Below are 26,931 nucleotides of genomic sequence, written 5' to 3' on the forward strand. Positions count from 1 at the left end.
CAGCTTCTTGTAAAATGAAAAGTCAACGTGACACTTCAAGCTGGATCAAGTACTTTGGCACAGGAACCAAACTAGTTGTTTCGGGTAAGTATTTTTATTCTTGATTGTTTTTCTTTTGGTAAATAGAATCAAGGGAACGGACAAAAAAATTGGACCTAATAAATGAATATTAAAAAAGGAATTTGCACATAATCCATGTATTGCTCTTGACCTGGGTATGGAACTCCCACGTCCACCAATGGGTTCGCTGAGGGCACTTTATGATCCTAATGAGTAAAGTGAGTACAAGGGTAAAAGGCTGGAATATTTACTGAATAGCTGTTAAGAATCAGGAAGGAGGGAAATGGAGAGATTTAAATTTAAAATAATGTCCAAATGCCAGCAAGTGTAAAATTCACAGCACAGGTTTCAATTTAGCAGGTGTGGGATTATTAAAAAGTTTGTTATAGTTAGGACTAAATCAGTGTACGATGATTAATGAAGGAAAATTGCCGGAGGTGCAACAGTCTGCAGGTTCTCAGAAAGTTGTTTTACTGAAAGTATCTTTTCCCTTTTGCGTACAATAATTTTTATCTGATTAAAGCTACAGAAACAGTCCAATCAATAATGCAAGTGCTAGTTAATGTTGAGTATATAACAGTATTTATAATCCATTGTTTAGCAAATGTCATTTTCTAAACTATACACTAAGAGCATGTTAAAATGTAAAGTGAAACACAGAGATTGTGATTTGACAAAGGGCAGAGAGGGAGAGCCAGAAAAAAAGGCAAATCTCCTGAGTCTCACTCTGGTGCTTTAACCACAACACCATCCCTCCTATCCAGGCACATTGGAGATCATAGGACTAAATCCTGCTCATCCACTGAAATTAATGGAAGTGTGTGGTGACCAGGAATTCACCCCACTCAATCTTCCATGCCGAGATGTATTTCAAGGAACAAAAAACATGTTTGGTAGAAGGTGGCACAGGAATTCACAAAGTGCACAAACTCAATTTAATACTCCCACAATTAAGTCGCCGATAGCAAGCCTTGCTTAGACTGTGGACTTTGTATTTAAAATATGAACGTCAGAATTTGAATTCAGTGAAATTCATACCTTCATGATTCATTAGTTTTTGTAGAGGATTTCAATGATGTGAGTATGGAGTAAAGTACTTTGGCTCCGGCACCAAACTGTTGATTTCAAGTAAGTTTCTCAAGATGTTTTCAAAGCATACATTTACTCTGGGTATTTACTATGCTTGTTATCCACGACAAAAGCAAGCTATTCATAAATATACTGGGTGAAATCCTGATCCCACTAAAATCAAGGGCAAAACTTCAATTGATTTCATTGGGGTCAGGATTTCACCCATTCTAGTCTCTCTAATTCAGAACGAACCAGTTACGCTTGCGTAATCAATGAGAATGATGTAAACTGTTTGGAGATCTTGTTTGGTATTGTCACACTGTGAGATCATTATGCAAAAACATTCTGAAGTGGAACCACTCATTTTTAGCAGTAAATGTGAAATGTAGAACCTATGGTTTTTGTACAATACCATGTATTTAGTACCCCGTCATATCAGTTGTTGAGCTTCTTTAATGCTCACTCATTTAAATAGGAGTTGAGGATGATCAGCACTTGGAGGATCTGGCCATTAGGTAGCACTAAAAGGTACATTTATAGTAGGAATATCTTAATGCAATTGTGTTTTCTTTCCTAAAAAAAGCTCCAGTTCAGGAGGGCACTTAAGCATGTTTCCATTCGTATTCAGCAACGTATTTAAGCTTGCGCTTAATTAAAGGCCAAAACAAAGGCCAAAATGCAGTAAATCTTGTTGATTCCATATGATAATGGGGAATAAAAAGGTGTGCATTTTTTTACATAAATACAAGGTATATGTGACAGAGTAATCATTTGAATAAAATACAATAATTGATCTAATAATATAATTCTCACTTTTATTTTTAAAGATGATTTCCAATTGTTAATGTTTTAGCTATGTTTGGATTTAATGGGATTGAGAGAATTGTGTGTCTTTAATTAAGTTTATTCTTCCCTCCAGATACTGTTCACTTATTCTTCCCTCCAGATACTGTTCACTATTTTATTGCAAGGCCACAAAGCAATTTTTTTTTAAAGCAACAACTACTGGTTCATCAATACAATGATACTCCAATGATACTCCTCCAGATACTGCTAAATCGTCTTTGCTGGGTGCCTGGTACCTGAGACAAACAAATATTTCTGAAGAGCAAATGTTTTCTGTTGGGGAATATTTCTGGTTACACTAAATGGCAGAAGTTAGCCAAAATTAGTCTCATGAATACGCCCAATTTAAGAGCTATATTCTACCCTCAATCTGTCATTATAATTCGGAGCACCATGATGGAATGATGGCAGCATGCAGGTTTAATTTTTTTATATCAACCTGTGGAGTCTAATTTAAAAAGTAATTTCTTCATGCTTAATCATAACCATGTTTTATCAGATTTATTTTAGGGGCAGATTTTCAATGGCACGCAGGTACCAGGAATGACAGTTAGATTACATAGACAATCCAGGAAGTTTTTGGAAAGCGTAGGGGACAATTTCCTGGTGCAAGTGCTAGAGGAGCCAACTAGGGGGAGAGCTTTTCTTGACCTGCTGCTCACAAACCAGGAAGAATTAGTAGGGGAAGCAAAAGTGGATGGGAATCTGGGAGGCAGTGACCATGAGTTGGTTGAGTTCAGGATCCTGACACAGGGAAGAAAGGTAAGCAGCAGGATACGGACCCTGGACTTCAGGAAAGCAGACTTCGACTCCCTCAGGGAACGGATGGGTAGGATCCCCTGGGGGACTAACATGAAGGGGAAAGGAGTGCAGGAGAGCTAGCTGCATTTCAAGGAATCCCTGTTGAGGTTACAGGGGCAAACAGGGGAAGTCCCGGATGACTGGAAAAAGGCTAATGTAGTGCCAATCTTTAAAAAAGGGAAGAAGGAGGATCCTGGGAACTACAGGCCAGTCAGCCTCACCTCAGTCCCTGGAAAAATCATGGAGCAGGTCCTCAAAGAATCAATCCTGAAGCACTTGCATGAGAGGAAAGTGATCAGGAACAGCCAGCATGGATTCACCAAGGGAAGGTCATGCCTGACTAATCTAATCGCTTTTTATGATGAGATTACTGGGAAAGCAGTGGATGTATTGTTTCTTGACTTTAGCAAAGCTTTTGACACGGTCTCCCACAGTATTCTTGTCAGCAAGTTAAGGAAGTATGGGCTGGATGAATGCACTATAAGGTGGGTAGAAAGCTGGCTAGATTGTCGGGCTCAACGGGTAGTGATCAATGGCAGCCCACGTCTAGTTGGCAGCCGGTGTCAAGTGGAGTGCCCCAAGGGTCGGTCCTGGGGCCGGTTTTGTTCAATATCTTCATAAATTTGCGGATGATACTAAACTGGGAGGAGTGGTAGATACGCTGGAGGGGAGGGATAGGGTACAGAGGGACCGAGACAAATTGGAGGATTGGGCCAAAATAAATCTGATGAGGTTCAATAAGGATAAGTGCAGGGTCCTGCACTTAGGACGGAAGAATCCAATGCACCGCTACGGACTAGGGACCGAATGACTAGGCAGCAGTTCTGCAGAAAAGGACCTAGGGGTGACAGTGGACGAGAAGCTGGATATGAGTCAGCAGTGTGCCCTTGTTGCCAAGAAGGCCAATGGCATTTTGGGATGTATAAGTAGGGGCATAGCGAGCAGATCGAGGGACGTGATCGTTCCCCTCTATTCGACATTGGTGAGGCCTCATCTGGAGTACTGTGTCCAGTTCTGGGCCCCACACTACAAGAAGGATGTGGATAAATTGGAGAGAGTCCAGCGAAGGGCAACAAAAATGATTAGGGGTCTGGAACACATGACTTATGAGGAGAGACTGAGGGAGCTGGGATTGTTTAGCCTGCAGAAGAGAAGAATGAGGGGGGATTTGATAGCTGCTTTCAACTACCTGAAAGGGGGTTCCAAAGAGGATGGCTCTAGACTGTTCTCAATGGTAGCAGATGACAGAACGAGGAGTAATGGTCTCAAGTTGCAGTGGGGGAGGTTTAGATTGGATATTAGGAAAAGCTTTTTCACTAAGAGGGTGGTGAAACACTGGAATGCGTTACCTAGGGAGGTGGTAGAATCTCCTTCCTTAGAGGTTTTTAAGGTCAGGCTTGACAAAGCCCTGGCTGGGATGATTTAACTGGGAATTGGTCCTGCTTCGAGCAGGGGGTTGGACTAGATGACCTCCTGAGGTCCCTTCCAACCCTGATATTCTATGATTCTATGATTCTATGTGTAAGTGTCTTTTACCCATTTGAAAATTGCCTCCATGGTCTTCACATTATTTTACATGCACTCTACTTATTTACTATTTTATTACTAGGCCAGAAAGCAATTTAAATAGCAAATCTGATTTTAAAGCAACAACTACTGGTCCATCAATATAAAGATACTAGATCTGTACACTATTTTGCAAAGGATTTGCTCACTGTGATACTTCTAGGGGCTATATCGTCAAAGTATTTGGTACCAAGCTCATTGTAACAGGTAAGTTATGTGGTAAGTACAGTAACGCAAAGATAAAGAGGCTTATTGTGATCATTGAAAATATTTTTATCACAGGTAACGTCAACAATTGTAAGCTCGACCTTGTGAAGTAGTGAGCACTTAATGTGAGGTGCTAAACACCATCAGTTCCTGTAGACTTCAGTGCAAGTTAGCACCTACTGGGATCTGATCCCAAATACATCAACTTTTCAATCTCAGAGCAAACCTGCCATTCTTACTGATGAACTCAAAAAAATCTACTTTAAATTTAGGAATATTTCTAAAGATCAGCTGTTAAATGTCATTTTTCAGAGGAATTTCCGGCCTGAGAATGCGGGTCCTTGGTCCAATTGCAAAAATTTATTTAGCTTTGTTATTACTCAAATTTCTTTAACTAAAATGTGTACACATGCATACAATTAAACAACTCTGAAAGAAGTAACAACATCATGCTTCTCAATTAAAACAAAGGAAGCAACCTCTGAAGTAGTCAGTATCTTCACAGCTGAATACTTGTAGTTACAGCAGTGTAAGTGAAAGAATTTGGCCCTAGAGATTGTCCTCTTGTGTGAAGTACGTTGGCATTGCAGGCAAACTGACACTTGCAATTATTCTTAATAGTGTTTCACAATATATACTTGGGGCCTGAGTCTTCTTTGCCCTGCTCTAGGAAGCCATTTACGCTCATGAAAAGTCGATGGGAAGTGCTACCATTCTGATTAAGTTGCATGTTACACCCAGTTTGCATTGGTATAACTGACTGCACAAACACAGGTCAAAGGAAAGTCAGGTCCTTACTCTCACAGAATCACTCTCTGCACATTTATATAAATCAACTAGAATGGTACCCCATAGCTCTCAACTAAAGGTAAATTGCTGTAATGCTGCCAATTAAAATACATACACTACCATAATTAATTTTAAAAATATCAGATCAGGATCAGCATGTTGCTTTCAGTGAATATTCTGTGGTATTAAGAATGTAGATACAATTTAGTTAGCATTATAGTTTACAATGGACAGTTTTCCTAAATCTTCTTACCTATATAAGGTCCAGCAGTCTGACAGGTGAAACTCCCATAGCTTTACCAGCTGTTTTGACTGTGTAAGGAATGGAGAAGCAGGTCTGTGATAGGTGTCGATTATTTATTACAGCATGAAGACCTAAGATTGCTCACTTGATTTATTTGTGTATTAAACCTGTAGGATACAATCAAACCTTTTAGTAATAAAATATCTTTTCAAAGAGAAATATCAAATATTGGCTAAGTAAGTTCCTCCTGAGAAAGGAAAACACCTAAAATCATGGAGAAATTCAGATCCTGGCACAAGTCTAAGTAAAATCAAAAGAAATTGTGGCTGTTTGTGCCAGGGCTGAATTTGACTCCAGAATTACAGGAATCGGGGCTTTTCCATTCTAAGAACATGAGGTGAAATCCCGACTCCACAGAACTCAATGGCAATGACTTTGGGGCCAGGAAATTACCCATGTTGTATAAGTGTACCTCTTAGCAGGGACAACATTATTTACAAGGTTACTGAAGAAGCAGTAATTGCTTTTAAAGTCCTATATAGTTAGCAGTCCTGATTTGGCCCTCACACTAGTCATTCCTCTTTTTAAACTGACTTCCCTCCATTCATTTAAAATGGAGCTACTCCAGATTTATACCAGTGTAAATGAGAGCAGGGTCAATACCTACCAGAATTCTTCAGAATTCTTGCTTAGTGGAATAGATGAGTAAAAAGATTTGGAAACAGAACCAAGCTTCGTGAGGACTACAAGCATGACATTGGAAGAATGGTGCTTCTCTTATTGTATCTATTAAGGGAGTTCACCTAGTCATCACAAAAGAAGTTTACATTAAAATGGTATAACTGGATTCTTCTGAACGTAATATTCTAGAAAAAACCTGGGACTAATGGCAGGCTCAGTGCAGAAACCAAAGTTTGAATTGAATATGGAGACTGAACTATCCCCTCTCATCTCTAGAGGTTGTCCTTCCAGGACAAAACTGACATGGCTTGGTGGGACGGTGTGAAGAAGTTTCCCCTGTCCCTGCATGTGTTGTATCTATCCCATGAAGAAGGGATTCAGTCTACAATGCTATCTGACAACTTTCACAATTACTTAGTCATTTTATTTAAAATAAGGAAAAAAAATTCACCAAAACTTTACATGAAGTTTCGTAGTAGAAATAAATGCAAAAATATTTTGAATGCTTATTAAAAGGTTGTCCATTATATGATGGAACTTACTTGGGATCTGGTAAAACAGAGTGCATTAAGAACAGAGTGATCAGTGCAGATCAGTTATAAAGTACAAAGGAGCTACTATTACTGATATTTATTTTGATAAGATTCTCAAGTAGTCTAGGGTTGGTTTAAACTGGTTTGCTGCCTTTTGAAACAGTTCTAGGAATTGATTTTTGACATTACCGACTGAATATAACAAACTCTTTAAAGAAAAAATATAAAAGTATCTGATCTAAATCTCACCTGGCCCTAAAAGACCAAATCCAAATTTATGGCAGAAAGTGATGTGCAGTTATGAGCAAAGAATCTTCAGAGGACAGGTGTCCACCTGAAAAAATTTCATCACGATAGGCACTGTTGCTGGCACTTTTAGCAGAAATACCAAGAATTTAAGGGTTATTAAGAATAATTTACCATCTCATCCTTTAAAGGTGACCTTTGCAAATAGGTTTCAAATACACTGTTAGGGCCAGGTGAGAAATCCAGCATTAAAGAAAAGATTCTCCAGCAATGGTCCAAAATCACCCATCACATTTTACAATGGCATTACTAGGCACTGGACCACTGTTGTAGAATGCTGAAGTATTTTCAATGTAGGTAGTTTCTAGTGCTGTCAATCTGGCACCTTTCACAAGCACTAAATTAACTTTAGAAGAAAAATCGAAATTTCAAGTGATGCTGAGGGATCCCAGCCTGAGGAAATTCTAATGCATTTGAAGTTTTTGACTTATTTTGCATGTCTGCTCCTAAAGTACTCCAAACATCCAGTGCAATCTATTGGAGTTTGGGCTGTCAGAGGAATACAGGATCAAGCATTTGCCATTTTGTAAGGAAAAGCCATTTAAATCACAAGTCTAGTATATTAATGTGATTCTATCAACTTCAGTTCACAATTGCACAGCAAATAGTATGAAGCTATATGGGCCAGATCTTCAATGGAACTCCTTTGATTTCCAGCAGCTGAAGATCTGGCCCGTGAGATTTTGCAAAGCACATGAACACAGTGAGAACAGTGATATCAAAGTCTTTGGCTCTGGCACAAGCTCGTTGTTTCAAGTAAGTTCTACAGTAGCAAAGAGAAAAAGTTACTTGTGATAATATAAAATTAGAGACTGCAGAGCACAATTTATTCAAAAAAGATAACAGACTGTTAACGTGATATGCAATCTACAGTAGAAGAATGAATGTATCTAAATGTAAGGTTAATGTACAGAATTCAAAGTAAAACGGATTAGTGATCACATTGACAATTAATTATTGACATAGAATTTTTTTGCTCACCTTTTGTCAAAGCTGGGTTGTTCTTTTCTGTAGGGGTCAATACTCCAGACCAGGAGAACATCCACAGTTCCATCCAGTGCGGGGTGCACTCCTAGGGGACCCCTGTGAACCAAAGAACAGTGGGGATTGGGGGTAGGGGAGTGGTGAGGGCATGGAATGGCCAGTGGCTCTGTGACTAGGGAGATCAACTGGCCAAAATCCCTGCGCAGTCATTGGGGCAACTGCATGGACATTATTAAAGTTCCCAGCCTATGATGCATAAGGTAGGTTGGGGAAAAGATTTCATCTTCCCATCCATCATGTAGCTCTCCGAGAGAAACCCTCTTTATTCTCTTTAGTGCGGTAACCAAGATTTAGCCTCTCAAATCACAAGTACGTATTAGTCAGGAGACTTAAGACGTTAGGGGTGAAATCCTGGCCCTGTTGATGTCAATGAGAGTTTTGACATTGACTTGGATGGAGCCCTGAATTCATCCTATTTTTCGTTCTCTTGTTAAGGGTGTAGGAGCAGGCGAAAGGTCTGGGAGAAAAGATGTGCACTGGAAACAAGAGATACAATATTTGTGAATACTGTATAGGTCATTACTGACATGAGCATTTTAGATTAGTATTGTAATTTTCTATTCATACTAAAACATAAATGCCATCACATAAGAGTGGAGGGGTGCAGGAATAAAAGGGCCTGATTCAGCATCAAAATTCCCCATATTTTTAATAAGTGCAGGATTGAGCCTGTAACATGCATTGAGAGCCCAGTCCTGAAAGGTTCTGATCTGCCATTGAGGCTCCTCGGGATCAGAGCCCCTGTCAGTTCTTGACTTATTTAGTCACACTGCATAGTGGAACAGGTTTCTTCCCTGACATATTGAAATACTGTTGTCATAAAACAAGGAATTTTCCAAATTCAAAAACCTGCATTCAATTTAAGCACGTAAATTTCTGCAATTCCAACTCCTAAAGCTGTAACCCTTAAGTGGACAGTTTACTCCCATCTTCAAAATTTAATAGGCAGTAACAATATATTATAGACACAAAGTAGTTAAAATACGTTCGGCAACAAGGTATTGTTCTCATGCTAAACTCAAAGTTAAGATTGTGTGCTTGAGTGCAAGTTGGAGGAATTGGATGCAAGAAATGAAATTGCCTCTCGCTTCACTTTCAAATCTGTGTATTCTTTCTTTATGGTTTCAAAAGCAAAGCATGCAATGTATAATGCAATTCTGAATTTACTTAATTCCTAACAAATAAATTTCTCTCTCCAAAATTAATCCAGACATACAAGCAAAACTTGATCCCAGCAAGATGCAGGTCCTGCCTCCTTCTACTGAACAAGATGGGAAAGTAACACACATATGCCTCATTGAGGATTTTTACCCAAATGTTATTAAGGTGACTTGGGAAGACGGCACGAAGAGCGCAGAGGAAAATGCAGTGCAGGAGGAAATTTGGCCCACTGGTGACAATCAACCTTCATACTCAATAAGCAGCTGGCTGACCGTAGATAAAAATAGCATCAAGAATTATCGCTGCAAATATCAACATGAAAGCAAAGAAGGTTTTGTCCCTATCGAATCTTCAGGTATATACTATATTATTAAAACTAGTTCTATATATATTTAGAGCGTTCACTGTTTCTTTACAATAAAAGAATAAAATCTATTACTCTTCCTAAAAGGGTTTGCGCTCTCCAGTCCAATATTAGCTTCCATCTCTCCATAAGCTGAAGCGTCTCCATCAAAAGCTCAGTTTTGGCTCCACTCCTCTCCCCCAATTTAAAATCTTTCTATAATGACTGAAAATGTTGGCTGAGCTCCTCAGTTAGTGTAAAGCAGCAAAACTCCACTGAAGTCAATGGAGCTCTGTAAATTTACACCAGCCACGGACCCAGCCTACAGTGTTTGGTTTTGAACAAGTGATATATATTGCAACAAAAGTAATAACACACACAGCATCTAACTTGTTACAGCAGACCAGAATAATTACACAAACCAAAATGAAAAAGATAATGCAAGAGAAAAAAGATTAAGAGATTAAGAGCACCCATGGACAAAAAATAGTGGGTGCTGAGTACCCACCAGGCACCTGCCAATCAGCTGTTTGGTGGGCCCAGCCGATCAGTTGCTCGGTGGCAGGTGGGAGGCATTTAGGGGAGAGGCCGGAGCTAGGTGGAGGCAGAGGTGGGGTGAGGGCAGGGCGCGCTCAGGGGAGGGGGCAGAGCATGGTGGGAAGAGGTGGGGCAGATACTGGGCCATGGGGAAGGGGGCAGAGCAGGGAGGAGAAGAGGCGGAGCCAGGGTGGGACCTTAGGGGAAGCAGTGAAGTGGGGTGGATCACCCACCGGGAAAGGAGAAAGTCGGCACCTGTCGCTATAAGTTAACATCTGCTGTGGGTTACCAAAAGGGTCCAAAACCTAATCTCCACGGGCAGCTCAGGTTACACGTTGTAGCAGTCCTGCTGAAATATGTATTTTGGTGGGATTTTTTGTGCTTTGTTAACATGCCACACGGGTCATTGTTCCTTAAACTACACGTGCCACTGGTCCTTCATCGAACATTTAACATGTTAAATTACAAAAAGTATTCAAAGCCAAACTTTTCAAATGGGGCGTAAAGGTGCTGAAAGCTTGAAGACCCAACTGATTTCAGTACTTCTGAAAATCAGACCACTTGATTGATCAGCTGCTTAGATACAGACTCAGAACAAACGGAGACACCCAGGTCTGAAAATTTTGGCCTAAAATTGTGGCAACAGACTATTAAAAGAAGCACTAGCATTCTGCTTAACTCCTTAGCAGACACCAACGATGCCAGCCCTGAGAGTGCCTCTTTGTTTGTCTCAGTTCTGCTGGATGGGAAGGTCTGATCAGAACGTAGACCTCTTTAGAGGACACAATCAGAAACTGATTTATGCATAGTCTGATTAGATGTTATAATTACGGCAATCATATACCATGTATACCTTACGCTACCACACATGATTTTATAGTTATTTTTCTTTGCAGCTATAGAATATGCAACATTAACCACTTGTTGTTGTTGTAGATATTACAGACAGTTTCATGCACAGGACGGCGTATTTAATATATATTGTCCTACTCCTGAAAAGCACCATGTACTACGTCATCGTACTCTTCTTCATCTACAGGATGCAAAGTCCAATCAAGCACCGGGGAAAGAAACCTTAAACTTCTCCTTACAACTTCCAGTGTCAGCATTTGTGTCTGAAAATTATTTTGCTTTGCCATAAGCCTGTTCATAAGAAACACCTTGCTCTAAATATTAAGACATGCATTTCAATTTGATTTGATTGGCTATTTCTCTAATTAGTACAGATGGCTTCTTCTGCTTGAGAGCAAACAGTTTTATGTGAGACCATATTTCCAATTTTATTATTTTAATTTTATAACTGTGGAACTTCAAGGGCTGAGGCTACACTCCTTGATTTCAATGGGAATTTTGCATCACAAAGTAGTGCGGAACCAGTCTCTTAGGCCCTTATCCTTCAAAAACACAAAGAACTTTTTGGTTGTGGATAGGCCACCTGCATTCAGTGAAGTCAATGGGAAAACTCGTCCCATAAATATTTGCAGGTGTGGAGTCCTATTCTAAGATTTAAAAATATTTGTCATTTCTTTCTACGAATTACACTTATTTGCTTTATAAAACAAAAACAGGCTCCTGAAATATGACTAATTTTTTTTAACTGAAAGATTAATGGATTTTAAATAAAATTCAACATTGCAGAGTTCTGTCCATTATATATTTCTTTAAAGGAAATCAATTCTAGGAACTGCAAGGGAGGATTCCCTAGTGGTCAGAGACCCATTTCTTTCATCCCCTGCACCCAACCATGTAACATACTTATCTAGCTTTTACCACGGTAGTATCTGAATGCCTCACAATCTCTAATGCATTTATCCACACTACACCGCTGTGAGATAAGGAAGTACTATTATGCCCATATTACAGACGGGAAACTGAAGTCTGTGGAGACAAAGTGACTTGCCCAAAGCCACATGGAAAGCCTGTGGCAGAACAGAGAATTAAACCCGTATCTCCCAGGTCCCAGGCTAGCACTAAGCACTAGACCATGCCTCCTCCCTTCAGCCCCAAACCTGTCTCTGTCCCCCTCTCTCATATCCACCCCTCCCCTTCAGCTCCTATCCTCCCCCACATCCATGCCTATACACACCGAAATGCCTCCCTCTGCCGCTCCCTCTAGTCTGATCCACCACCCATTAACTCCAGTCCATTTCCTCCTCTGCTGTCCCACCTGTCCCGTCCTCCCCACATGTTTCCTGTACCCCACTGCTTCCCCCCACTTCTGCCAACCATTCCCCCCTCCCACTCTCCTTCTTCTCACACTCTGGCTCCTGCACCTGTCTCTCCCTGTGTAACCCCCCCACACACACACACACACACACACACACTCCTCACCCCTCTGCATTCTCAGTCAGGCTGCTTCCTCCTTCTCCTCCTCCTGATCCCCTGGGTGCTAGCGGCGGGGGTGGGGAGGCACTGATCACACAGAAGAGAGCGGGTCCTTGCTCTCACATCTGGTGCTAAAGTGGCCTGCAGCAGCAACAGTGTTGTCAGCCTCAAAACTTGAGGTTTTGGCAAACACGTGTGAAAAGTAGCCCCCAAAATCACTGAGGCTGGTGACACTGCTCCTTCCACACTCCCCCTCCCCCAGCAGTAACACTCTTCCCCTCCTCCCCACAGCACTCCAGTACATAAGTCCCAACCTTTCCAGTGGCTAAACTGGGCGGTGGAGATGGAGGGGGCCGATGAGCCAAACCTAAGTAGTGCCATGACCCCATGTTCTGGGAATATTGTCGCATCCCCGCCCCCGCAGTAACCCCCAAGGGATGTACACACACAGGCTGCTGCTCTCCCTGGCTCCTCCCTGTACCTGTGGCTGCAGCATCCCCTTCTCACACTGCTCACTCCACTGCCTGCCTGGCTCTCTGTTGCCTGGTCACCCCACCTCCCGCCTCCTCCTCTTCTGCACACATATTGAAAGCAAACAAACATGGTGGCTCAGGACACAGCTGTGTCACGCTTGTCTCCACTGTCATGGACGCGAGAACTTTTGCTGTTATATGACCCTGCCCTGCTGCCATGCATACATTTACTGGGATAAAATCGTGCCTGGAATCATGGCAGTGGCTATGGGCAGGCGGCCGTTCCCCTGGCTCTGCCCCTGAGACTCCACGCCACCCACCATTGCCTGTGCAAAACGGACCTCACAATGAGGCCTCAACTTACGGCTCCTGTGCCGGCTCAGGCCCGGCTGCTTTCCATGAGCCAGCTGCAAACACCAGGCCTGGCCCCGCCCTGGACTCTACCTGCTCCCATTCCCCCCATACCACAGAGAGGGGCACCGTTGGGACTGGGGGCTGCAGCTACTCAGCCTCTCCTCTCGCTCGCTGGTGCTGTGCTGCATGGGGGGAGGGGCACAAAGCAGCAGAGGAAATAGCTCCAGGTGGCAGGAGGGAAAAGGTGCCACCACCCTCTGGATGAAACAGGCGCTGGGAGCTGCTGCCCCTGTGCGCGCCGTGGGGGCGTCATGGCAGCAGCCGCGGCTCACTCGCACGTGGGACAATTCGGGGTTTAGACCCCTCCCCCACATCCCCACCCAGCTGTGCACGCGCCCTGGTGGCCGCTCATGCACAAAGGCCACCCGTGGCAGCAGGGACCGGGCCCATCTGAATCACCCAGAGATCACCCAAAGGGTCACCTGTCGCCAGCTAAAGGGTTATTGGGTTGTGGGGGGAGGTTTGCTGCTGAGGCCTTTCAAAGTCGCCAAGTCAGTGAAAAATTGCCGAGGTTGGCAACACTGAGCAGCGATTACAAGGAAAGTCCGGCTCAGCCCCCGAAGCACCAGCTCAGAAGCTTTGTGGGGATGTCACATGGGCAGACTGACCACACGTCTGAACTGGGAGGGCGCTAGCTAGAGCGTGCTTATTGCAGATGGAGTCTTCAGGGACTGGAGCTGCCCAACTTCAAAGTGTCTCCTGACATGTGCAAACTGAGATTTTTTCAAAGGCTGATAACTTTGGCCAAACCTGGGCATTTTCCCCACCGGCATTGTAAACAACACAGGTGTAAGAATTATTTTGATGTGGGCGAAAAATGGATTTTCCTGAAATCTACTTCTACAAATGACTGCACCGTTTTGCCAAAACTAATTTTTTTAACATCAGCCTAAAGCAGAAAGCTGGCATGGAAAGTTTCAGCCAGAACAGTTTAAGATTGACAAAGGTATAAGCAACTGAAAACAGAGTCTTGTAATGGGAAATTTCAGGCAACGTTAACTTATAGGCATCTGTCATGAAAGTGTGCCACCAATAATTAAATGTTTGTCTATATCACGCACCTTGATATCAAGGCCCTACCTGTATCTGTCTCTTACCACTTCATCCACCTACAACAAACCCATTTTTATTAAATGTAAACACCTGTGTGAATGTATAATTATGGTTGCACATTTAAAATAGAAAAAGTCAGCAAGAGGAGGAGGAGAGAGGATGATTCTTGTATTTCTCTTTTATTCACTGCTCCTGGGTCCTAGAAGTGGGGAGATTTTGACCAGTCCTTACAATCTATCACAGAAATCATTGTGTAGTCTATAACCTTCCATATCCTATTTTATGCTGTCATTTATCGCTCATCACTGAAGTGGCAGAGTGGTGATGCATTGGGGTGATCCCAGTTGGTATGAGCCAGGGTTATCTACGCTGCTACAAAAGGAATGGTGTTAAACAGCTTCCCTTCCTGCTGTTGCAAGTGTTTTGGAGGATAGGATTAAAATTCAAAATGATCTAGACAAACTGGAGAAATGGTCTGAAGGAAATAGGATGAAATTCAGTAATTTGGGTGTATTTTGTGAAACCTCCCGCTGTGGCACTAACGGCAGTCGAGCCCCACCAAGGACACCAAGTGCTGCAGTGTTCGTGCTGGCGTTTTTATGCTGGTGTCACTTAACCCTGCTCAGAGCAGGTCTACAAGACATGGTGGTAACAGGCCAGTGAAAGCTTTTGCCCTCACTACACCAGTTCTCCCAGGGATCACCAGGGAAGATTCACCAGCACGATTGCAATGCTGGGAGATATTCCCAATAACCTCTTGGGCAGTAGACAAGCCCTTTGACACAACCACCTGTACATTTGGGAGGAACCTCTCACTGTATGTTCCTTTTCTATTTTTCTTACCCACTGTCAGTTATTTCCCAGAATTATTCTGCAGGTGAGTGAGCTGGGGGTGGCCGTGTCTGTGTCTGTGAGAGAGATCAAATACTCTGGTTAGTTCCCTTCCAACTGCTAGAGTGTCATCCACCCCTTTTGTCTGAAATGAGGTGGGCTCTCTCAGATGTTAGCTCTGTTCTGTTTTAAAATGCCTGTGTATGCAGAGGAGGACCATATCCCCCCACCTCCCCGGTGCCCTCCCCCTCCCCAGCAGCCATGTAAAAAGACACCAGTAAATTCGTAACACACCAACTACAACAATCCCAACATAAAGCAAAATATATAACCAGGGTACAGGCTCCCAGCTGCAGTCTATGGAGCTCCTTGTGCTAGGCTGTAGAGAGCTGGCTGATCACATAATGCTGGTTCCTCCTCATTGTCATCTATTCAATTTCAGTAATACACGTAAGAATGAAATTCTTTCCAGGTATCATTTTTACATGTAAGCAATTGATACAGAGATGTGATGTGATTGCGGATGAGAGAAGGAGGAGGTGGTCAATGCTATTGGGAATGGGAGAGGGGTTGTAGTCCATGAAACAGTCTCTCTTTTAATATGTGGAAGACACAATGAAAATGTTTGAGAACCACCTGATCCAACAGTCTATTTACAACATTAAAATCAAATGGAAGCTGTAATCTAGTTGCCATTTTAAAGGAGTGAGGATTAATTAGCAGAAAAGCTGGAAGGACAAGTAAATAAAGTGACTGGGAAGAGAATTTATGTATCAGCTTTATGGGGGCACAAAAATGTGAAATCATTAAATTCTCCAAACAGTCAAGAAAGCAGGAATGCTTCATTCGAAGTATTTTCCCCATTTTGATCAGAGTACCACAGCTTCTTGTAATATGAAAAGTCAACGTGACACTTCAAGCTGGATCAAGTACTTTGGCACAGGAACCAAACTAGTTGTTTCGCGTAAGTATTTTTATTCTTGGTTGTTTTTCTTTTGGTAAATAGAATCAAGGGACAAAAAAATTGGACCGAATAAATAAATATTAAACAAGGAATTTGCACATAATCCGTGTTTTGCTCTTGACCTGTGTCTAGAACTCCCAAGGACACCACTGGGTTCACTGAGGACAGTATATGATCCTAACGAGTCAAGTGAATACAAGAGTAAAAGGCTGGAATATTTACTGAATAGCTGTTAAGAATCGGGAAGGAGGGAAATGGAGAGCTTTACTTTTAAAACATTGGGCCAAGTTCATCTCTCTTGCAACTCCATTGAAAGAGAGTACAAATGTACAAAAAACATTTTTGGTAGAAGGTGGCACAGGAATTCACAAAGTGCACAAACTCAATTTAATACTCCCACAATTAAGTAGCCGATAGCAAGCCTTGTTTAGATTGTGGACTTTGTATTTAAAATATGAATGTCAGAATTTGAATTCAGTGAAATTCATACCTAGAGGATTCATTAGTTTTTGTAGAGGATTTCAATGATGTGAGTATGGAGTAAAGTACTTTGGCTCTGGCACCAAACTGTTGGTTTCAAGTAAGTGTCTCAAGATGTTTTCCAAGCATACATTTACTCTGGGTATTTACTATGCTTGTTATCCACGACAAAAGCAAGCTATTCATAAATATACTGGGTGAAATCCTGATCCCACTAAAGTCAAGGTCAAAACTGCAATTGATTTCAGTGGGGTCAGGATTTCACCCATTCTAGTCTCTCTAATTCAGAACGAACCAGTTACGCTTGCGTAATCAATGAGAATAATGTAAACTGTTTGGAGATCTTGTTTGGTATTATCACACTGGGAGATGATTATGCAAAGATATTCTGAAGTGGAACCACCCATTGTTAGCAGTAAATGTGAAATGTAGAACTTATGGTTTTTGTACAATACCATGTATTTAGCACCCCGTCATATCAGTTGTTGAGCTTCTTTAATGTTCACTCATTTAAATAGGAGTTGAGGATGATCAGCACTTGGAGGATCTGGCCATTACGTAGCATTAAAAGGTACATTTATAGTAGTAATATCTTAATGCAATTGTGTTTTTTTTCCTAAAAAAAGCTCCAGTTCAGGAAGGCACTTAAGCATGTTTCCATTCATATTCAGCAACGTATTTAAGCTTGTGCTTAATTAAAGTCCAAAACAAAGGCCAAAATGCAATAAATCTTGTTGATTTAAAATCAATTTTGCAACAATTAAATGAGTGATTGTTCTCAAGAACAAACACAAGCAATATGAAGGAAGATATTCTATAGTCTGAATCAAATTCTCCTCTCATTACATCAGTACAACTCAATCTCTGCTCTCTCGAGAATTTGGCCCAACATATTTTGTAGGCTGTCTATATCAGCGAGACTCTACACAACACGTGCTATAGAAAGTCGAAATAGGATTTGGCCCTTGTTGCATAATGTTCCATAGGGCCAACTACATTTAGGTTGCTAAAATATGCATCTCAAAGTATCTCTCTTCTTTGTCATTGAGACTTCAATAGGAATATAACCAATCCCCAAGCCTACTGGCCTTTTACGATTCCTTTTAATTATACTGCACAGGAAAGCAAAATTGTATTAGACAGTTTTACATTTGAAACCATTCAGGAAATCATTCAAAATAGTGTTTGGTGGGTGGAAAGATGTCATGAAACATCTTGAGAAAAGGGGATAGGTCACAGTGTACTGTAATTTTTTTTTCTAATTATATGTTTATTTATATTGATATTTTTAAAATGCACCCATTCGACCACTCTGACAGTAGAGGGACAAAACCACTAAGCATCCAGCAGAATTTAACTGAAATATCCTTTTCCATCAATCCACAAGGCAAGAGAAAATACAAGTCTAACAATAGGTCTCAAATGTCAGCGAGATCCTCTCTAGTCAATGAAGTGAATGATTTTCTGTTAAACAGAATTTAAAAGCTACCAAATTAATATTAATATACAATATTTGAAAATACCAATGTATGGTATTACATAAATATATTGAAATTTTCACCATTGGCTCTCAGTTTTGCCTATTTAGCAATATTTGTTCAGATCTGATCCCTCTGAATAGAAATGTCTTGGGCAGATTTTGTAGTAAGTTGCAACACTGTGGGAGCTGCAAAAATATTTGAAACTGGCACAAAACTTCTCATAACGAGTGAGTTTTCAGACAAACTATTTTAAATGTTTCATAATGGCAAAATCTATCATATTAAGCTCAATCATTTATCTCAATTAAAGAATGTAAAGAGTCAAAAATGTTATTACGAGTGTAATAATTTATTAACAACACTAATGTTAATGAAATTGTAAGTCACTGGCTCGCAACAGAGAAATGTCATAACAATCCTTTGCTCTTTTGGGTGTAAATAATACCAGGTACTGAGCGTCCTCAATATTCATTGGTTTCAGTGGGAAATGAGAAGCGTTCAGAACTTCAAAGGCACATTCGGCACTTTGGTGGACCAAGCACATCATGCAAAATTAAAATTACAAGCATGTCATTAACTTATTTTTTTAAAAATTCTGATGGCATAAAGGCCTTTGTTCTCAAATAGTACATCAGCGTTATTTAAGTGTGATAGTTTACCTATAAGTGGCATGCAGATTGCAAACACACACAAAAATAGTTAGCAGTGAGTCATTCACAACTTAACCCTGCAATTCTCCCTTTAGAAAACCTCCCATTGAAACTAATAGGAATTTCTTTTGAGCAAGGAGTGAAACCAAAGGACCCAAAGTCAATTGCCATCTTACAAAAAAAGAGAAGTGATACTTAAAATAATAATATATCACATTCTATCCTTTTACAACGTGCCTTCCTTGTTAAAAGTTCCACTTAAATTAGACAAGCAAGGTGTTTTGAAAAGTTAAGTTGGACCAAAACAACAATAGCTCCACACTGGAAACTATATTTGACTTGGAAATTAAGGGTCTGATCTTCTTCAAATGTCTTATGCAAAGCCCATTGAAGCCAAAGGAGAAAAATCTCATTGGCCTCAAGGGATTTTAGAGCAGTGAAGCCAGAAATCTAAACTGAGGCCAGAAATTTAAAACTGATTTTGCTCATGCATCTGCACAGCCACTTATGCAAACACACATTCTGCTTATATATGTACAAAATTCAGATTTTATATTGGATAGACATCCATCTAACCATGTACAAATACAAAAAAAAATGCAAGTGTTTGCAAAACTGTCAACATGTAAATGTGACTCCAATTTCTAAAAACATCTAATGAGAAATGCCAGAAATAATCATTAATTTTTGCAAAGCACAACATCACTGGACAGGAAGCTATGTAAAGGTTTTTTGAATACAAACAAGACTTGAGTGAGTAAATCATTTGGTAAACCTACTGGTCAAGCCCAATCCTGTATTCCTGGGTGTTTTTGGTGCACATAGAATGTAAGATTGAGCTCCAAATGTTGAACTAATTTGTACCAGAGCATGAGCATCTAAATTGAAAAGAACTGAAAAATCAATTCCCTTAATTGGTGACAATTTCCAAAATGAGGGAAAGTTCTTTAATGAAGGTATTTTTTTCTTTTTGGTTAGGTAGTCTAACATCTCAGCTGTCTTCATTTGCTTCTAAATTTTTAGATATTTCAAATACTTTTTGACACAACCCTAGTTACAGGGTTATTGTTTGGTTCCATTCAAGATAGATTCAGAAAACTCTAGAATAGCCAGACAGCACAAAAATAAGCTGGAATCATTTTAGAAAAGGAACCTTCACAAGCTTTGACATCAGTGGGACTACTCACAAAGCATAAAATTAAGCACATGTGTAAGACTTTGTGGGAGCAGGGCCTTAGTATTCATTAATCTATTTGTGTCTTAGTTGACTAAAGACAACAGCTGATATTATCAAAGGAGCCTGAATTTCAAAGGGATTTGGGCACCTAAATCCCTTCTTACTGCCTTTAAAAATTCCAAATAAATGTTTTGTGGCAAATAGGTCAACTATTTTGTTAAATGGGCTCTAATTGTTCACCTCTAATTAAGTGTTGGAACAAATGGAGAATGCAAAAGATACATGATGCCCATTTGGGGACCTCTCACACTACTGAAATATTAACAACCTTCTGTTTCTTCTTTGTGATGGACATTTATAACATGAGAATCTTGCCTCGTTCTGCAGAGAACACTTCTTTAGCTGTTAGCTGGGTTGGGAACCTTATTCTCTTGGTTCTATCCCACAGTGACAACCAGGAGACAGAGATTAGTGGCAGAAGATGTGTTTTCAACCTGCTCACTTCTTCTGATAACTAGTACATTCAATATACTGTTTAAAAAAAATGTATCGTTTACTGTCACCCATATGAAACGAGCAGACAGATAGCGATTTCAGTAGAAAAGTCTTTTTTGGTCTACTTCAGTATTTATGATTTCAGGCGCTTGCACAAATTCGGGGATCAAATAATATTTTTATCCTTTCTAGTTCAGACTTTTAATAAAAATATTTTGGTTCTGTTTTATCCATTTATAGCAGGCAGCAATTTTTATAAATTTCATGAAGTGATTTTTTTGCAATTTTTTTTAATCAGCTCTATTCCAAGAGTGACAAATTTAATACTGTGGCAGAATTATTTAAAAATAATTCAGGAGATACAGCAGAAGTTCACTAATTGGCACTTTGCTCATCAGTTTCGGGATTTGGACACGAGCAGCAACATTCTCTCTATTCCTCAGCAAGATTTGATCGCTGAGTTCTGTTGAGAGCTCCATTATTAATAATGCTTCAGAATCAAGATTTTCAGAAGTGGTTGACTAAAGTTAGGCTCCTAAATACTTATTGGGGTATTTAAGTGGCGTGATTTTCAGAGGTGTTGAGCCTTAAGCATAACGTTCCAATACATTGGCCAAATACATGAACAAAGTCATTTCAGGATGCATCATCCTTGCTAATTTCGGAATTGATATTTGTCATTGAGGGATACATGTTAAGATATTTACTGTAATTTCCCAAAACAGCGTTCAGCAACATTTCCCCTGAAGTTGTATCGGCCGGGTCTACAATAGAATATATCTTGTATGTTCTTATATCATTTTAAGGTGAATAATTGATAAAAAAAATTCAAAATGGTTCCTGTCATAAATATAAAGGGAAGGGTAAACTTCTTTAAAATCCCTCCTGGCCAGAGAAAAAAAATCCTCTCACCTGTAAAGGGTTAAGAAGCTAAAGGTAACCTTACTGGCACCTGACCAAAATGACCAATGAGGAGGCAAGATACTTTCAAAAGCTGGGAGGAGGGAGAGAAACAAAGGGTCTGTGTGTCTGTCTATATGCTGTTTCTGCCGGGGATAGACCAGGAATGGACTCTTAGAACTTTTAGTAAGTAATCTAGCTAGGTATGTGTTAGATTATGATTTCTTTAAATGGCTGAGAAAAGAATTGTGCTGAATAGAATAACTATTTCTGTCTGTGTATCTTTTTTGTAATTTAAGGTTTTGCCTAGAGCGGTTCTCTATGTTTTGAATCTAATTACCCTGTAAGGTATCTACCATCCTGATTTTACAGGGGGGATTTCTTTATTTCTATTTACTTCTATTTCTATTAAAAGTCTTCTTGTAAGAAAACTGAATACTTTTTCATTGTTCTCAGATCCAAGGGTTTGGGTCTGTGGTCACCTATGCAAATTGGTGAAGCTTTTTATTCAACATTTCCCTTGAAAGGGGGGTGCAAGTGTTGGGAGGATTGTTCATTGTTCTTAAGATCCAAGGGTCTGGGTCTGTAGTCACCTAGGCAAATTGGTGAGGCTTTTTACCAAACCTTGTCCAGAAAGTGAGGTGCAAGGTTTTGGGAAGTATTTTGGGGGGAAAGACGCGTCCAGACAGCTCTTCCCCAGTAACCAGTATTTGTTTGGTGGTGGTAGCGGCCAATCCAAGGACAAAGGGTGGAATATTTTGTACCTTGGGGAAGTTTTGACCAAAGCTGGTAAAGAGAAGCTTAGGAGGTTTTTCATGCAGGTCCCCACATCTGTACCCTAGAGTTCAGAGTGGGGAAGGAACCTTGACAGTTCCGTTTCTTAGTGTGGAAAAGGCTTAAAGAATACTTTTCTAACTCTCATTTTAAAGGTGCTAACCCAGGTTCTTAAATAGTATACACAGTTAGTTCAGGGCAAATTAATCTCCTGATAGAATATTCTAGTGTTTTTTAAAAAGAGGCCATATTAAAAGGTTTGTGGAATCTTTAATATCCTCCGCTTCAGATACATCTACACTGTAATAAAAATCCTGTTACACCAAGTCTCTGAGCCTGGGTCAATTGACTTGGGCTCATGGGGCTCAGGCTTTGGTGCTAAAAACTGCGGTGCAGACATTCAGGCTCTGACTGGAGCCTGGGCTCTTAGGCCACCTCTGTTGTTGGGTTTCAGAGCTTGTGCTCCAGCTCAAGCCTAAACATCTACACTGCAATTTTTAGCAGCGCAACCCCAGCCCTGCAAGTCAGAATCAGGAGACTTGGGCCAGTTGTGGTCGTGCTGCGGGTCTTTTACTGTGGTGTAGCTGTACCCTTCCTCTCCTTATCATGGTGTCTTTTACATACACATTTTGGGTAAATAAAGGGGAGATTTTCAAAGTCACAAATGTTTTGAAATTAATCAGAATATAAAGCTGTACTCAGCATTCATTCAACAAGTGTTTAATATATTTTGAGTTTGAAAGCTGTTAGTAAGCACTCTCACAGATCTACTGTTCCACAAAAACCTGCATTCGATTCAAGCATATAAACTTCTGCAATTCTAACTCCCTAAAGCTGTAACTCATAAGTGGACAGTTTACTCCCATCTTCAGAATTTAATAGGCAGTAACAAAAAATTATCAACTTAAAGTAGGTAAAATACATTTGGCAACAAGGTATGGTTCCCATACTGAACTCAGAGTTGAGATTGTGTGCTTGAGTGCAAGTTGGAGGAATTGGATGCAAGAAATCTCTTCCGCTTTCAAATCTGTGAATTCCATCTTTATTGTTTCAAAAGCAAAGCATGCAATGTATAATGCAATTCTGAATTTACTTAATTCCTAACAAATTCATTTCTCTCTCTAAAATTAATCCAGACAAACAAGCAAAACTCAATTCCAGAAAGATTCAGGTCCTGCCTCCTTCTACTGAACAAGATGGGAAAGTATCATACATGTGCCTCATTGAGGATTTTTACCCAAATGTTATTAAGGTGACTTGGGAAGGCCACAAGAAAAATGCAGAGGATAATGCAATACATGAGGAAATTTGGCCCCTTGGTGACGATCAACCTTCATACTCAATGAGCAGCTGGCTGACCGTAGATAAAAATAGCAACAAGAATTATCGCTGCAAATATCAACATGAAAGCAAAGAAGATTCTCTCCCAATTGAATCTCCAGGTATATACTAGATTATTAAAACTAGTTCTATATATATTCAGAGAGTTCACTGTTTCTTTACAATAAAACAGTAAAATGTATGACTGTTCCTGAAAGGGTTTGCGCTCTCCAGGCCACTATTAGTTTCCATCTCTCTATAAGCTGGCTGCCACTGAAGCTTCTCCGTCAAAAGCTCAATTTTGGCTCCTCTCCCCCAATTTAAAATCATTCTATAATGAATGAAATGTTGGCTGAGATCCTCAGCTAGTGCAAAACAGCAACACTCCACTGAAGTCAATGGAGCTCTGTAGATTTACACCAGCCACGGACCCGGCCTACAGTGTTTGGTTTTGAACAAGGTATACATATTGCAACAAAAGTAATAACACACACAGCACCTAGCTTATTAAAACAGACCAGAAGAATTAAAGAAACCAAAATGAAAAAGATAATCCCTTTTCTCTTGCATTAAGAGAAGTAATTTCTGTTTGGTTCTTATCTGAGATACAATAAATTAATTACAGCAGATAAAAATCAAAAATACCTAAGAGATGGGCCTTAGACTGTATCCTCATCAGGATTATTTTCTTCTGCCTCTTGTACAGCTATTAGATAACATTACCACTACCCTGAATGCCAACAATCTCAGGCTGCCTCAGGCTCAAGACAAAACCAGGTGGCCAGGTTTTTATCTAACGAGTATACGTACACATTGCAAAGGGGCAAACACAACTGAGTAATTTGGTGGGACAAAATGCATCTGGCTCGACATGAAAAGAAAACTTGCATACACAGAAGGGCCAACGTCCAGAACCTGCAATCAGATCGGCTAGTCCAGACCTCTGCACCCACGCAAATGCCAAAGACTTCAAGTGAGCTCCTAACAGGGCACAGAGGTTTGCACTGACTGATCTGATTGCAACATCAGTACCTAAATCTCGATATAAGGCATACAAGTACTCACTTGCAGGAGCATATGCATTTTTCCAGTTTTATCTCTAGTTGGTTTTGCACATCAGTTACGTGCTACTGAGCATTTACTCTGTGGATGGAATCTCAGTGCTCATTTTTTAAAATATAAACTTTCCATATTTGAGTCACTGTAGTTATAATATTTTCACCATCTTTCTCTTTGAACTTCTATCAAGAAAAGTATGCCTTCATTTTCAACAAGAATCCCATTTGACAATTAAAGCCCTCTTACATGTTATGCTTTTATCAGACACCTTTTCAGACACCACTGTAGTGCCTCAAACCACGGGAGGTTGTATCAAGAATGCTGAAAACAGCACCACGATTTCCACAGGTAATTCTCATTTTTATACAATACAGTTAAGAATTAAGCACTATTTGATATGGTTAAGACAAAAGAGATAATATTCTCTCTTTCTAAAAGCTCTAAACATCATTACTTTAGATGTGGATAGACTCCCACTCTGGGGGTGCTCTGGGGCTGGAGTACCAATGGACAAAAAATAGTGGGTGCTAAGTATTCACCAGCCACCTGCTGATCAGCTGTTTAGTGGGAGGCATTGGGGGAGGGGCCAGAGCCGGTGGGGAGGAGGAAGTGGGGTGAGGGCAGGGCACGCTCAGGGGAGGGGGCAGAGCATGGTGGGAAGAGGTGGGGCGGGATGCAGGGCCACGGGGAAGGGGGCAGAGCGGGGAGGAGAAGAAGCAGAGCCAGGGTGGGACCATAGGGGAAGCAATGGAGTGGGGTGGATCACCCACCTGGAAAGGAGAAAGTCAGCACCTGTTGCTATAAGTTAACATCTGCTGTGGGTTACCAAAAGGGTCCAAAACCTAATCCCCACAGGCAGCTCAGGTTTCACGTTGTAACAGTCCTGCTGAAATACATGTTTTGGTGGGATTTGTTGTGCTTTGTTAACATGCCTCATGGGTCATTGTTCTTTAACCTACACATGCCACTGGTCCTTAATCTAACATTTAACATATTAAATGTCAAAAAGTATGCTAAGCCAAACTTTTCAAATGGGGTGTAAAGGTGCTGAAAGCTTGAAGACCCAACTGATTTCAGTGTCATTTCAGTACTTCTGAAAATCAGACCACTTGATTGATCAGCTGCTTGGATACAGATTCAGAACAAACATAGGTTTCAGAGTAGCACCAGTGTTAGTCTGTATTCCCAAAAAGAAAAGGAGTACTTGTGACACCTTAGAGACTAACAAATTTATTTGAGCATAAGTTTTCGTGAGCTACAGCTCACTTCATTGGATGCATTCAGTGCATTTCCAATCATATACCATGTATACCTATGCCATATTGCATAATTACTGCAATCATATACCATGTATACCTTACACTATCACACGTGGTTTTATAGTTATTTTTCTTTGCGGCTATAGAGTATGCAACATTAACCACTTGTTGTTCTTGTTGTTGTTGTATTTTGTTGTAGATATTACAGACAGTTTCATGCACAGGACGGCGTATTTAATATACATTGTCCTACTCCTGAAAAGCACCATGTACTATGTCATCGTACTCTTCTTCATCTACAGGATGCAAAGTCCAATCAAGCACCGGGGAAAGAAACCTTAAACTTCTGCTTACAACTTCCAATGTCAGCATTTGTGTCTGAAATTTACTTTCCTTTGCCATAAGCCTGTTCATAAGAAATACCTTGCTCTAAATATTAAGACATGCATTTCAATTTGATTTGGTTGGCCATTTCTCTAATTAGCACAGATGGCTTCTTCTCCTTGAGAGAGAACAGTTTTATATGTGACCATATTTCCTATTTTAATTTTACTTGTAACTGTGGAACTTCCAGGGCTGAGGCTACACTCCTTGATTTCAATAGGAATTTTGCATCACAAAGTAGTGCAGAACCAGTCTCTTAGGCCCTTATCTTGCAAAAACACAAAGAACTTTTCCGTTGTGGATAGGCCAACTGCATTCAGTGAAGTCAATGGGAAAACTCGTCCCATAAATATTTGCAGGTGTGGAGTCCTATTCTAAGATTTAAAAATATTTGTCATTTCTTTCTACGAATTACACTTATTTGCTTTATAAAACAAAAACAGGCTTTTGATATGACTAATTTTTTTAACTGAAAGATTAATGGATTTTAAATAAAATTCAGTATTGCAGAATTCTGTCCAGTATTTATTTCTTTAAAGGAAATCAATTCTGGAACTGCAGGGGAGGATTCCCCCGTGGTCAGAGACCCATTTCTTTCATCCCCTGCACCCAACCATGTAACATATTTATCAAGCTTTTACCACGGTACTATCTGAATGCCTCACAATCTCTAATGCATTTATCCACACAACACCGCCTGTGA

General features: G+C 40.4%; 1 protein-coding gene across 1 annotated transcript; it reads left to right on the forward strand.

The window, feature by feature from the left end:
* On the forward strand, positions 1–26,186 carry LOC140906150 (immunoglobulin gamma-1 heavy chain). Its single transcript, XM_078851327.1, has 7 exons — positions 1–84; positions 9,359–9,664; positions 11,126–11,208; positions 21,528–21,618; positions 23,343–23,648; positions 24,850–24,933; positions 26,044–26,186. The coding sequence occupies exons 1-7, from the start codon at positions 15–17 to the stop codon at positions 26,184–26,186; spliced, it is 1,083 nt and encodes a 360-aa protein (XP_078707453.1). The 5' UTR covers positions 1–14.
* The last annotated feature ends 745 nt before the right edge of the window (positions 26,187–26,931 follow it).

The sequence above is a fragment of the Lepidochelys kempii genome, chromosome 2 (assembly GCF_965140285.1).
Source record: "Lepidochelys kempii isolate rLepKem1 chromosome 2, rLepKem1.hap1, whole genome shotgun sequence".
NCBI classification, from domain to species: domain Eukaryota; kingdom Metazoa; phylum Chordata; order Testudines; family Cheloniidae; genus Lepidochelys; species Lepidochelys kempii.